A 14677-nucleotide genomic window follows, 5' to 3' on the forward strand; every position below is an offset into this window, starting at 1 on the left:
TTGTACAATTAATTTAAAATCTACCAATACTGAAATTATGCATGGTATTACCTTTATAAGATTTGATTAAAGAGAAAAACTTACTCAATGTTTATAATCATTCATATCTACCTTGATATGTTGATTGAATATAGTGACGTATGACTTGGATCTTTTCAGTCAAGGTGATATTCTACTATTGCCATAACAATTAGAATTTCAAAAAATCTACAAAAATACTTCAATACAACATATAACCTATGAGTTCATTAATCACCTAATACCAAATGAATGACTATCTCCCAATGTACCTAAAACTGTAAAATAAACTTTAATCAACTAATTATTCCAAATGGCATATTAAAACTTATAGAATAGTTTATTATGTAAACTTGTGATAGTATACATTAAGCAATATATACGTGATGGATTTTAAATTATGTGTATATATGTGTGTATATATTTTATATATACAGATGTATGTATATATAACTTACCACATTCAAGATGTAAATACATACACAAATTATTAGTCACTAACAAGTATCAAAAGTAATTTAATCCACCCCTCCTTCATAATGGATGGCTAGCATCAATAGCACCACTAAACAAAAAAAAATCAAGTACATTATGTTAAAGGTGCTTCCTAGTGGAGATTTGTGTGTTTGAGTTCAATTCACTTAGTGAGCACAGAGCAGCATTTAGCAGTACAGCATTAACAAGGAACTCTATAACTAGTGCTCAAAACAGGATATATTTTCAGTCCTGTGGGCACAGAGAAGTGAGGAATACAACAAGGAAGAGTACATATGAATGTTTATGAGATTTGTTTTGAGTAAAAGAGAAGAGAAAAGAAAAAAAAAATAAACATAAAAAAATAAAAAAAAAAAAAAAAAAAAAAAAAAAGAAAAGTAAAACATTGACGCTCTTACTAAAGAATAATAATAGAAATGTGGGGAAAGAAGTTTGTGAGATTGAAACAGTAAGAACAATTCTAGTGTTCTTTGATTCTATATGGTCCTGGACTAGTCTGCACTGACACAAGAAGCCAATTCTTACCCTGTGTATATTACTCCTACAAATGGCCATCATCTTTAAATTACTATAGTGTTACAAAAAGTCTTTTTCTTTGTAACATTAGCAAGAATCGCCAACCTAAAGCCTAAATAAGAATTACAGTACATATATCCTATTCAGTTGAAATCTTGTGAGATAGTATAAAACAGGGTAAAACAAAAAGACAGACAATTCAGAGGCATATGCAGAAACTAGAATACTTCCTTGTGACTAAAGCAATGCATTATTTTAGAAGCAATTTATCATTTCTAACAAAGGCTCCTGACAGCCTAATGAAACAGGGCATCAATTAAATGGGAGTATCTCAAGGAGGCATATAACTAGTTACTCATGAGTACCCTAGTGTCCAGCAGTATAGAGCCGTGTAAAAGTTGAGGATGATTAATATACTTGCAGAAACTGATATCCACATTTTTTTATTTTGAATATTTCTCAATGCCTAACTTTATGACCAGAGACACTGCAGCCGCAGCCATGACAAGAAGCATGTGAAGTCGCCGGTAAGCCACCAGCCACGTGGCAAGGCATAGATAAAAGGAAATGGACTAATTTAAGATAAAGGAACAGTTAGCAACAAGCCTGCCACGGCCATACAGTTTGAAAGCAATATAAGTGTCTGTGTTTACTTGGTTGGGTCTGAGCGGCTGTGGGACTGGCGGGTGGCAGAGGTTTGTCCTGACCGTGGGCAAGGCAGGAAAACTCTCCAGCTACACTACATAGATACTAATTATGTTTTATTCCTCACCTATAGATTTTATGTCTACTTTGAGCCCTTAAAGAGTAATGTGTTTAATGACACATTTGGTTTTACTTTTACATAGGCTTACTGCTTCAGTATCTTAAGTTTACAATGAGTATTTCAAAAAAGAATCCCAGCACTAGGGAGGTGGAGGCAGGAAGATCTCAGTAAGTTCATTGCAGCCTGGTCTACAGAGTGAGATTTAGGACAGCCAGGACTGTTTCGAAGAGAAAACTTGTCTCAAAAAAATCAAAAATAAATAAATAAATAAATAGGATGAATTAATAAATTCTAAATGTAATCTTCAAACAGCAGAGGTCTCTAAAATTATAACTTAAACTCTAAATATGATTCATGTAACTGTTAAGTAGGTATATATGCAAAAGTCCATAGCCACTGAGTTATCAATTTAAGAGAAGCAAATAACATTTACAACTATTTTGAATTTTAATACATTTATTTTCCTAGATGAAATATATGCATATACTTTGATTAATGACCTGATTTTATTAACAATGCTGCCACTTTCTAAATGTTAAGTAATTTTTATCACAGTCAACATATCCTGACAGCCATGTATTTGCTGATGAAAAACAAATAAATCTGAATGGCTTGGCTTTAATGCCAAAATTATTCTTCCATACCTGCAATGATCACATCAAAAAAAATGTCAAAACAGAATGACCCATGTTAATGTCAACACTACTGGGAAATATGCAAAAAATAATCACAAGTGCCACAGAGCTAAGTACTTAAACCTTCTTCCTCTCCAAGTGAACATTCTATTAAGTTATATAAATGTCATTTTTAAACAAATGTATTTGAAATTTGCCTTATTTAAGAAGTGGGTTTACCTTATTAAATTAGTCCTAGATTAAAATCAGAAAATGATAAATTAAAAGAAAAAGGTAACTTTTTATATTTAAATGTCAACATTTTAATAAAGTTTCTAATATATGTCTTATAAGGACCCAAGTCCTACCTATGTCTCTGGCTTAATTTAACATGGAGACCTTTTCTCCACATACTATTATCTTAGGACTCAGTACCCCAGCTAGGAATTTTAAGTAGGGCACAATTCAATACACCAACACAACAATAGAGTTAAAATTATTTACATAATTGTATTTTTGCTATTTTCTATAACTGACCTAATTTTCCCATTTTCTTGTCTTGACTTACGTGTATGATCCCTTTGGAGGCCACATATCAAATATCATAAATATCAGATATTTATATTATAATTCATAACAGTAGCAAAGCTACATTTATGGAATGGAAACAAGATAATTTTATGGTTGGGGGTTACAACATATGGAAATGTATTAAAGGATCCCAGAATTAGGAAGGTTGAGAATCACAGATTTAGAGGTTAAAAAAATGAAAACTTGAACTTCCATATATGCTATCTTTTGTTAATGTCATATAACTCTTCAAATCTCTTAAGGTAACATTCTCTGTTCTGTGGGGTAAAAACTCAAAATTTCAGATCTGCCCCTTATTACCATCATTAATGGAATAAGGCTTTGAGGAAGAGGAATATTAGCTGTCAGTAAAGATTCAAATTCAACCTCAGGCTTACTTACCTTGACAATACCATGTAAAGCCTCACATCCACTTTCCTATTTCCAGTGTGGTATTCTTTTCTAAAGGAGGCCTAGCAAATTAGAAAATTATCTCCAGTCTCTCAGAAACTGGATCAGTCATGCATTTGAGCTTTGAGACAAGATATCTTGATCATACTCAGTACACACTCCATCCTCCTTTTCTCCCAGGCCCTCCTCCAAACGAATTCTATTCTATTGCATGAGCAATCTACCAAGGCCCATATTTCTAAAGAAATCTGACTACCCGTTTCCCCAGAAACAATCCACTGTCAATCGCTCCTTAGCTAGGAATATGGGGATTTGTGAACCTTTCCCTCACTTAATCTAAGATAGGATGCTACCAGTAATCTAAGTATTTTTGTTAGTTTCTTTTTTTTTTTTTTTTTTTTTTTTTTGCTCACTGGATTTATGACATATATGCTGTGGTGATATTTTATTTGTATGTTAATAAATAAAGTTTGCCTGGAGATCAGAGGTCACACCCAGCCATAAACAGAAGTCAGGTGGTGGTAGCACATGCCCTTAATCCAATCACATGGCAGGCAGAGTCTGTGTGTTCAAGGACACAGCCTAGCGTGGTGGGTGACACATGCCTTTAATCCCAGTACCAATCAGAGAGACCTGGAGCTCTGTATAGACAGGCAGTGATGAGGAAGTGATGTGGCTGGGCTTAGAGCCAATGAGAAGGCATAACAGGAAGGCAATAAAGGCATAGGTTAGACAGGAAGAGGTTCTCTTGGGAAGCTATGGCAGTGTGGTGAGCCAAGGTTAGTTGGCAGTTATTGCTCTGATCTCTTTGGCTATTACCCCTGTATTTGGCTGTGTGTTTCTTATTTAATAAGACTGTTTAGAAATTTGTCTACAATATGCCTTCAAAATAGGCCATGGACTAGGACTATTCATATCATCTTGCAATTTATAATTAATACAAATTAGCATCATAAACTCTGTAAGAGTGAGCAAGTTGTTTTAACAAGCCATCCCAATGATCTGAGCACATGATGAAGTTTGTAAGGTAGTATATCAGATTATGCATCCATAAAGGTTATAGGATGCTTATGTTAACTAGTGTATACTTCTTTGTGATACATATTATAATGTGTATAACAAAATATTTTTGAAAAAAATACCAATTATTTCCTTCAATAAATCCACTCACATGTCCATCCATTGACCATTTCAGCCATGGTTACATGTTTAAACTAGTGTATCTAAGCTCTTACGTAATAAAGTCTAGAAGTGAGGCATGTTGCGAATGGAGCTGGATCACCCTTTCAGTGTTATCCACAGGTAAGGACTGGTTTGAGTTAATTCCAGGTGGCAGTCTTCCACTCAAATGAAGTACCACATCATAGATTGTCTTATTATATTTGGAAAAATCATACTGTCTGGAAAATTTCTTGGGTGGTGAGGATGCTGAATAGAACTGTATTTTCTGGACATCCCTATGGAAAAAATGAGTAAATGAATGTCAGTCTCAAAATGTTTCTTCATGCAAAAATATGGTCAATAACTAAAGCAAATAATATTAAGGTACAGAAAGCAATAAATCCTAAATTGCAATTCATGTGGCTACTATTTGCAAGCACAAATTAAATATCTAAATATTCCTAAAGATTTACACTATCTCATTTACACACATACCACTAATACTGCAATTGTGGGGCTCAAAGAGTGGATTGGAAACAGAATGGATTTGAAAAGAGACAGTAAGAGTTGATTCCTGCTTTCATCTATTCAATATACGTTAATATGGCAAGTAACCTAAACTCACTGGGCACAATCCTGCATTCTATAATCTAAACACAATTTCTATACTTGCCAAAATAATTTTAAATTTTAAAGTATACATCATACATGTATGTACAAAAATAAATTCACTCAATTTCTCCATATTTGGACCTTAATATTTAAAATAGGGTAGCCTGCACACTTACCTAGTAAGGATTCTTACTTAAAATATAAATTTCAGAATTCTACTGCTTCTATATACACAACTAATCTTTAAATAAGATATAGCAATGTTCATTCCCTACATCTTTTGCACAAGTTTGATACATACTCAGTTTTTTGATGGAGTAAAAAATAAGTCTACCTATGCCGGGCGGTGGTGGCGCACGCCTTTAATCCCAGCACTCGGGAGGCAGAGGCAGGCGGATCTCTGTGAGTTCGAGGCCAGCCTGGTCTCCAAAGCGAGTTCCAGGAAAGGCGCAAAGCTACACAGAGAAACCCTGTCTCGAAAAAAAAAAAATAAATAAATAAATAAAAAAAATAAAAAAAAAAGTCTACCAATCTTTGCTTTCTGTATTTTGTTATATATCCCATGGTAAATTGTATAACTATTTATTAACAATTTAAATCACAGATGTACATGAGCTCAGACTGAGAAATCAAAACTATCCAAGGGGCCATTTTGATTAGCACCTTTCAAGTTTGGTAGAAAGGGTCTCAATAGCCTAAATAGCACATTGTATTAGGAAAGAGTGAAATTGTTCAAACCTGGCTATACCACTTACTGTGTATTCTTCCCAGCTTCCTCAAAAATATAAAATATAGTAGCACTCCTATACTCTAGAATTACTATTAGGAAACAAATATTTTATGGAGAAAATTAGTATCATCATAAACAAGGTAAATGAAAAATAAATAACAGCCAATAACAACATGGGACTCCAGATAATACAGTGTACAACTACATGTATTATTAATTTTCACATGAAAATTAAGTGGTAAAATCTAGAAAAAAAAACATACTAAAAACAAATGAGAAATCAGTGAATGAGTTTAATAACAAATCCTGCTCAGTGCAATAATGTGCAAACACAATTACTTGCAGATTCCTGTGTAAGTATTAAAACAATTGTTGGCTGATTTTTTGGCCTCTGGAGCTGTTGCATTTACATGATGGCTTGCTTTAAGTTGGGAAGGAGAGCTCTGAGCTCAGTCTGGAAGATGGATTACTATATTTCTCATCATCTTCTAACTTATAGACTGGTGTGCTGCCAGGTGTGGGCTGAAAAAGCTAAGATGGGCATACAGAATGCCCAGCTTCCTCTCTTCTTCCTATGCAATATAAATCTCAGTATCCTCTCTGCTTCCATGACTCTGGGCGATGTTAGAGAAGACATACCACCTAACTACAATAAATACTATCTGTTACCAAGTCCCTCTAACAAAGGAAGTAGAAAAAAAAATTCTGCAATCTTTACTTCTTCTTTAACTCTTACTATGTTTTGATGTTGTTTTTATTCATATTTTATTTATAAGTATTTCCATGTTAGGCTTCCTTTTATATTTAATTATATTTGCATATTTTTAATTTTGTAATAAGATCCTTTATATTAAATATGTATTTTTATCAGTTTTATTCACCCCTCTTCCCAAATTCCTCAAAGATCAGACATTTGAAAATCTACTGTTGTTTTCTCGTCCACTCCCTCACACCCTTTCTATTTTACTTCTTCAATTTAACCTTGATTGGATTTTGTTTTCTTCCCTTTCTTACCAAGCCTTTAATTTATTGTTGCAAGTTCTTTTAAATTTACTAAATTTAATATCATAACATACTCTTCATTGTTTGTCAATTCATTTTCTATGATTATTGGGGAAACAGTCATCCTTAATTGATTTCTCTATCTGCTTTAGTATGAAATGGTTGCTCTTATAACTGCTTGACTTCTACTGTGGACTGAGCTCTAAAGAGAAAACTCACAACTGTAAAAGATCAATAAAAATAAAAGAGCTGCAGATCCCAGCACTATACAAAGTGAAACATCAAAACATAAAAAAGGAAAATTATACTTTCAAAACTTCCAGTGTTTTTAGTAGCCCATTTTAAAAATTATGATTGATTTCAAAGAAAACTCAATAAATAAATGACTAAAAGAAATGGATCCCAGGCCTTGGATGTAGCAGGGTATGATTGAGCACACCTGTAATTTCAGTACTTGGTATGGAAAGGCAGAATTGCCCCAGTTAAGGCCAAGCTAGTTTACATAAGGAGACCCAGAGCTACATATACAGAGCAATACCGTGTTTCACAACCAATAGATTTTGGTTGAGAAATTCTGAGGAAAAAAAAATGAAAGTCATAGAACTGAAAATCTCAGGAAACCAATTAAAAAAACTCAGGGAAAAAAATTACCCACCGAGTCAAAAATGAAGAAGACAGAATATGAAGGATTGAAGCTAAAGTTGAGGAATTGTTATTTTCATATAGCAATAAAGAAATAATCATGACAACAATATATGAGACCTCCGGGTTACAATTAAAATGTCAAACCAATAAAGCTATTCCATAAAAGAGTGTGCTAAGATACAAATTAATAATACTCCAGTATATACATGCAAAGAATCATATCATACAGTATAGCTAACTGCAAGTTATGCAATCATCCTAAGTGTCCATCTACAGATAAACAATGAGGAAAATATTACACACACACACACACACACACACACACACACACACACACACACACATTCATGTTGCTTGCAAGAAACTGCAGGCAACAGGATATCATTATGTGAAAGGAAATAAACCAGATTTAGAAACATAATATCACATTACTTACCATAAACAGAATCTAAATTATAAAAAGACATGAAAGCACAAGGGAGATTATTTCAAAGATGGAGGCCAGTGGGATGGGTACTAAAGAAAATGGGGAAGCTAGTAAGACCAAAGTACAGTATATACATATAAAGATAACAATGAATACTCAGTATTTTATAGAATTAATGATCAAAACAGGTTAATTTAAATCAAAATTATTATGTTGAAGAGGGATATATGAATCACAGAATTTAAATTGCATCTTCTTAGTCTCCTAATGAGTCATAGGTTTAAAGTAAATTAAGTCTGTTTCAATCAAAATAATCCAAATAAGCACACTATACGTTAGAAAAGTACAAAACAAAGAATTTATAAAATATGTATTTGTCACCTTCTTATTGTCTCAGGAATAGAAAGAGAATGGGGCCCTTCAGGCCATCCAAAGAGACTGAACCAGGTCTGAGCTGCATCAACAACCTTCTGAAAATAGTCATAAGCTGTTGATCCTTCTTCAGGTGCAAAGAACTGCTGATTCTTCTCTTCATTTTCCAGAGATCCAGCATTGGCTCTATCTGAAATACTTTCATCCGAGTCAAAACGATCACGTGAAATTTCCATCCCTAAAGTTCACATTTGTTATACAAATTATTATTTTACCACAGAATATTCTTCTTCTGATTAGCTCTAATTATAATAGGCAAATAAAAAACCCATTCAACAAAGTACTCTATACTCCTCAATAAATGTGTATCTACTATACTTTAAAATAAATAATAATAATAATATGGTCATTTACAAATACTAAAAAGTTTAAAGTATATTTATTCAATATAGGAAACAGTGATGTTTTATAATTGTCAGAAATTTATTCACAAATATTCCTATGATTGTTTACTTTTGGTTACATAAGAAAAGCTGATTAATATTTCTTTACCATTGCTTATACAAAATTAGACTTCATTTGAAAGAATTATAGAAACAAAATATCAACTACATATTCAAAATGTCTTTCTCCCTGATTGATGCAATTAAATATAACAAAATATTTTGTATTATGAACATTTTAAACAGTATAAATTAGTATGTTGTATTCTGTCAAAAGTATTTACATATGCAATTACAAAAATACAGATGCACACGACTGAAGTTGAATTTGCTCAGTTGATAAAAACTAATTTTAGCACGTGACCCATATCTAGAGAAAAGAACATTTGAAATTAATTTCAAATACTATCCAACTCCCATGTTTCTCTATGCTTAATACTTTCTAAGACAGGTTACTTTGGATCTAGCTTAAAAAAAACGTAGTTAAAGACTTAAATCTGCAGTTCACAACCTGTATACAGAAGGTACTTATAATGTTACAAAGAAGTTATAAGAGATCAACAGGATATTTAACATTTTAGTTAAATATAAAGAAAACAACTACTCTTGGGTTTTGTACTCAGTTAATTAATGGAACCAGGAGGTACAAATTTTGGTGTATAGGATACTACTGAGATATTGAGAACACAGTAAATGCAGAGAATTTCTACTGCTAATCACTGAAAAACTTACCCAGAGCAGATGAACCACTAAGACTGTGACAAATTCAACAGATTTTAATGAAGTTACTGCTAGAAATACCTGTTTTGATGTTAAGATTATTATCACAGACTAGATTTGAAAAGTGCATTATACATTTTTCACATACCAACAAATAGGTTCCCAAGTGTAAGATCAGCATCATTAAATTTAGAAACAAAGGATCCCTTTTTCCCAAAATGTGTAGAAACTGCTTTGGAATCCCGGCGTGGAATCATAGGAATCAAAAAACTGCCTCTAGGCTTTGTAAGATTTCCTGTTTTATCTATAAATGAGAAATTAGAGCACAGTTAGCCACAGAAATATTTGAAAAATTTAATATCACATTCTTTAACTTGTATTTCATAAAATATTTATAAAAATAGTAAAAGAAAAGTCTAAATATCAATTATGTTATTACATGAGTTGACAAATTAAAATAGCATGGTTTCATAAACTGAATGGATTAGATCAGCCAAAGTTATTAGAGAATGAACAATACTTAACTTTAGCATAAAAATTTATAAATATTATTACGCCAAATAATTAGAATTATTACATAAAAAACATAAAAGAGTCACTAATGAAAATACCTTTTCTTATTGATGCTCAAAAATGAAATCACTTCTTGTTTATGAGCTAATACCATTCCAGAGATTTTAATCCCTATTCCAGTTAGAACTGCTATATACTTTAGAGTTTTCAACTCACAGTATGTATTTAATTAACTTTATGAAGACACATATATTGTAAATGATACACACACACACACACACACACACACATACACACATGCGCGCGCGCGCGTCAAACATAAACCTGTACAGTTAAAAAGAAAATCGAACTCATATGTTCAGCAGGACTAATCTTGAGCACCTAAACACCTAAATTCTGGGTATCTTATACAAAGTCTCTGAAAAGTATTTTATCGAAAAAAAAAGGAAACAACAGGTCCTGAGGTCATTGTTTGTGAGGATTACTTTAAAAGCAATATCAAATATCAAAAAGCTTTTATATACCAAGTTTCTTCCAAAAGTTTTTTAGAGCAAAATTATTCATAATTTGTCACAGAAGTTGTACCCAATAGGTCTCAGGGGATTCTTAGGGTCTCAGTTTCTATTTGTCTCTGTCTCTCTCTGTGTCTGCTGTTCTCTCATTCTCTATCTATCATCTATCTATATCTATATCTATCGATCTATCTACCTACCTACCTGTCTGTCTGTCCCCTGTATGCAACACTACATCATGCCAATTTGACTATCCTATAAATTTCTTTAAAACTCAGTTTTGTCTCCTCACTGCCCAGCAACACCTGGGCCAGATAGGAGAGCTGGCCCTGTGGTCCTAAGACTGGGAAAGACATCATTGACCCTTACCAACTGCAAGATTCTGCACCTCACCAGGGAAGCACAGCAGAGTCAACCCTGTTAGCTCAGGTGTGGGTGAGCTAGCCCTGAAGTTGTGAGCACTGGAGAGCTCTCCCCATTTCTCTCATCTGTGTCATGTCAGCATGGGCAAGGGACTGATACCACCCCCAAACCCGCACATCAATGCCTGAGGCAGGTAAGAGAGCAGGCTCTGTGGTCATAAGAATGGGAAAGACAATAACGCTATTTGCGCAGGTGTGAGTAAGCCAGCCTCAAAGTTATAAACATGGGAGAGATGTTTATAACTTTGGCGGACCAATCCTACAACTGCCCAAGCCCAGAACCTGGGTTATGCCTTGGCCTGCCCCAACATCCACTCCATCTATGACCTGCTGAAGCATGTGAAGGAAGCTAACCCACAGACCCTACTGCTGTGGGATGGTCTGTATGTCAAATTGCTCTGATTGGTTAATAAATAAAATACTGATTGGCCAGTGGCCAGGCAGGAAGTATAGGCGGGACTAACAGAGAGGAGAATGGAGAGAACAGGAAGGCAGAGGGAGTCACTGCCAGCCACTGCCATGACAAGCAGCATGTGAAGATGCCAGGTAATCCATGAGCCACGTGGCAAGGTATAGATTTGTGGAAATGGATTAATTTAAGCTATAAGAACAGTTAGCAAGAAGCCTGCCATGGCCATACAGTTTGTAAGCAATATAAGTCTCTGTGTTTACTTGATTGGGTCTGAGCAGCTGTGGGACTGGTGGGTGACAGAGATTTGTCCTGACTGTGGGCAAGGCAGGAAAACTCTAGCTACACCCTATGATCTCCATAACACAGGGCAACAACAGGAGGAGTCCTAGTGAGGAGCCAGCATCGAGTGTTGTAGAAACCAGAGGCCTCAAACCAGACCAAAGATTCTGCAATGAACACTTCCAAGTGAAGATTATGAACAAAGGTGTCTACCGTGTGACACTGCAGCTTCCATGATGAGAATTTTAATTTTTCCCTTTTTATTTATTTATTTATTTATTTATTTATTTATTTATTTATTTATTTATTTATTTTCTCCTAAATTTTGTTTGATGGGGGGGAGGTGCATGGGCAGAGGGCAGATGCAAAGGGAAGGGGAAATGAATGGGATCAAGATACATGATGTAAAAGGGATGTAGAACTAGTTAAATAAATAAATAATTCCTTTTTAAAAACTTGATTTTGTGATGGGTAGACTATACTACTTGATATATAACACATTTGTAATAGTAATATACAGATGATGGTGCTTTCTTAGAGTTTTATTATTCAAATATAGGTAATACAGGATAAAAACCTTAAATTTAAATATAATATGTGAGACCTTCTGAACAAGAACAAAAGGAAAAATTAGTCACATTCTCAAATGTCTTTATAAATATCACAAAAGAATGCAGATGCGAAGCCTGATAAATCAAAATGAAGTATGGAATATCGCAGGGGAATGGTACAGAGATGAGAGTACACCTGATGAATGAAAATCCCATGCACATAAAGGCAAGACTTGTCCTTTGTATGTAGCTACATAGTGTCTAATGGAGACAATTTTTCTAATCATCAAAAGATTATCAAAAAATATAGAAGAACTCGGAGAATTTTATTATTACCTTAGCCTCCTAGTCCTGGGATTATGAGTATAAACCGCTCAACCTATGGAAATATTTCTTTGTGTGTGTGAGGGGGTGTGTGTGTGGGCATCTGTGTATGGGTGCCTGGAGAGGGCAGAAGACAACATTGGAACCACTAGAGCTATAGTTATATTAAGTTGTGAGCCACCAATGTAGGTGCAGAGGACAGAACTTGGTTCCTCTAGAAGAGCAGGACATGCTCTAAACTGCTAAGCTATTTCCCTACCTTATTATGGAAAATGTGTATGCATGGAAATTAAAGAGGAAATTTCAATTTATAAATAGCATTGTTATCAGAGTATGAAGCATGGTTTCTGAATGGGAAGGGTATTGCAAGAGGCAGAGTATACTTTATAACTGTGCCTTGGCTTCATGAACATGTGATCATTAATGTATGCAGCAGAAGCTGAGAAAGAAGTAAAAGGATTTGAAAGATATTTGGGGGTAAAATACTATAAAAAGGGACAGGTTGAATGTGCAGTGTGAGAGAGAAGATGTAATTAATGATGGTCCTCAGGTTTCTGGATTGGACATCAGATAGAATTTAGATACATCTGTAGAGATGGGGTATGTAGAAGAATGTGAATCATTCAGAGGGTGAGTTTTATTTCAGTCCTGTAATTTTGGTTGTGCCATAGGAAATCCAATGAAAAGTACCATCACGGGACTTGGATTCTGGATTTCTGCTTCTCTAATTAGAGGGTGGAGATATAGCATACAAACTATAAAAAAACAGACCTGATTTACACACAGAATTAAAAAGTACAGACAGAGGAAAATGACTTCATTAAATATGTTTGAGGGAACATTTAGAGGGAATGAAACAGACCTAGAGAAATATGATATGTGGTATCTCTGAGAAAGTTTGAAGACACAGAGAAACAATGAATCGATGGTCCTAGCTGTGTTTAGTAGTGAAATATTAGTTCCTGCTGACTTCTGAATTTTTTTTCTCAGCTGGAGGAAAAGTACTTATTACTCATTGTTCTCTGTAAATTTTTCTCCTACCTCTGGAAAACTAAGTGTTTTGTTTTTGTTTGACTGGTAAGTTTAGAAAAAATAAATATGAAATGAGTGACCTGAATCTGCCCATTTTTTCTTTGGAATTTTTCTGAGAAAATATAATCTACTTATTCCTTCCTGACATCTTCCTGGAAATTCACCTAAAGCACATAAATGAGTGACAGAATTTGTCTGGAAAGTGTACCAAAGGTTACATAGTATAGTATTGCCCCTGAGTAGTAGGAGGCAAAGGAAATTTTAAGCCAGAAAAGAATACTAGCTTCTGGTCATGTGATTAGCATAAAAAGAGAAATTAAATTATAGACTCTGATACATGCTTAATATTTGAAGTTTCAATATAGTGTTATGTTATGATGGTCTGTTTGTCTGTTTTTCTGAGAATTCACAAAGATCCTACTCTGAAGAGACAGAATGGGACCAAGTATATTTTATAAGTTTGACTAACATTTAAAGAAGCAAGTGGATAATGTACCTGATAGAAATAGGGGAAAAGGCTAACTTAGAAGTAAAATGTAGGGACTTGACACTGCACAGTAAGACAGACTTCTGCCCCTCCTATCACACTACTATGCATTTGCAGTATTGCTCTCTAATCAAACAATCCTATTTAACATTACTTGGCAAGGCTAAAACAAATACCATAATTTGTATAAAGTCACTACAAACATCCATGTGCATGCAATACTTCATTTGACTTACATAAGGGTCAATCTTCTATTTACGCATCTTCAGATACACTGTTAATTTCATGCAATAAAAGATATTGTTAGATTCTATTATCAATAACAAACAAAGCTCTGGGCAACAATAAATGCTTAATGACCATGTGTTAAATTGCTTTTTCCAGATGCTGACAATCACACTAGTTCTTTATACATGTTAGGCAACTATTCTACCATTATGTAACATGCCTTTTTAATTTTAAATACAGTATATTTGAGATATTAGACGTAGTTAAGAAGAACCTGAACAGAGAGAGAATGGAATCAGCCATCAACAACTTACCATCCTTTAAAATAACTTTTTGCCTGTCCAGATGGACTGCCAAATATAGATAAATAGTAAGAATGCAATTTTCTGCTGTTGCTGTAACTGGAAGTGAAAAC

General features: G+C 34.1%; 1 protein-coding gene across 1 annotated transcript in view; it reads right to left on the reverse strand.

Moving 5' to 3' along the window:
* The window catches only part of Cfap47 (cilia and flagella associated protein 47), a 236509-nt gene that overhangs the window by 140544 nt on the left and 81288 nt on the right, over nt 1–14677 (reverse strand). Inside the window, exons 27-30 of the mRNA XM_028872040.2 lie at nt 14577–14677; nt 9651–9806; nt 8349–8577; nt 4626–4847 (exon numbers count right to left, since the gene is read on the reverse strand). Coding sequence (XP_028727873.1) covers nt 4626–4847; nt 8349–8577; nt 9651–9806; nt 14577–14677 — 708 coding nt within the window. The remainder of the gene's footprint in view (nt 1–4625; nt 4848–8348; nt 8578–9650; nt 9807–14576) is intronic.

The sequence above is a fragment of the Peromyscus leucopus genome, chromosome X, assembly GCF_004664715.2.
Source record: "Peromyscus leucopus breed LL Stock chromosome X, UCI_PerLeu_2.1, whole genome shotgun sequence".
NCBI lineage: Eukaryota > Metazoa > Chordata > Mammalia > Rodentia > Cricetidae > Peromyscus > Peromyscus leucopus.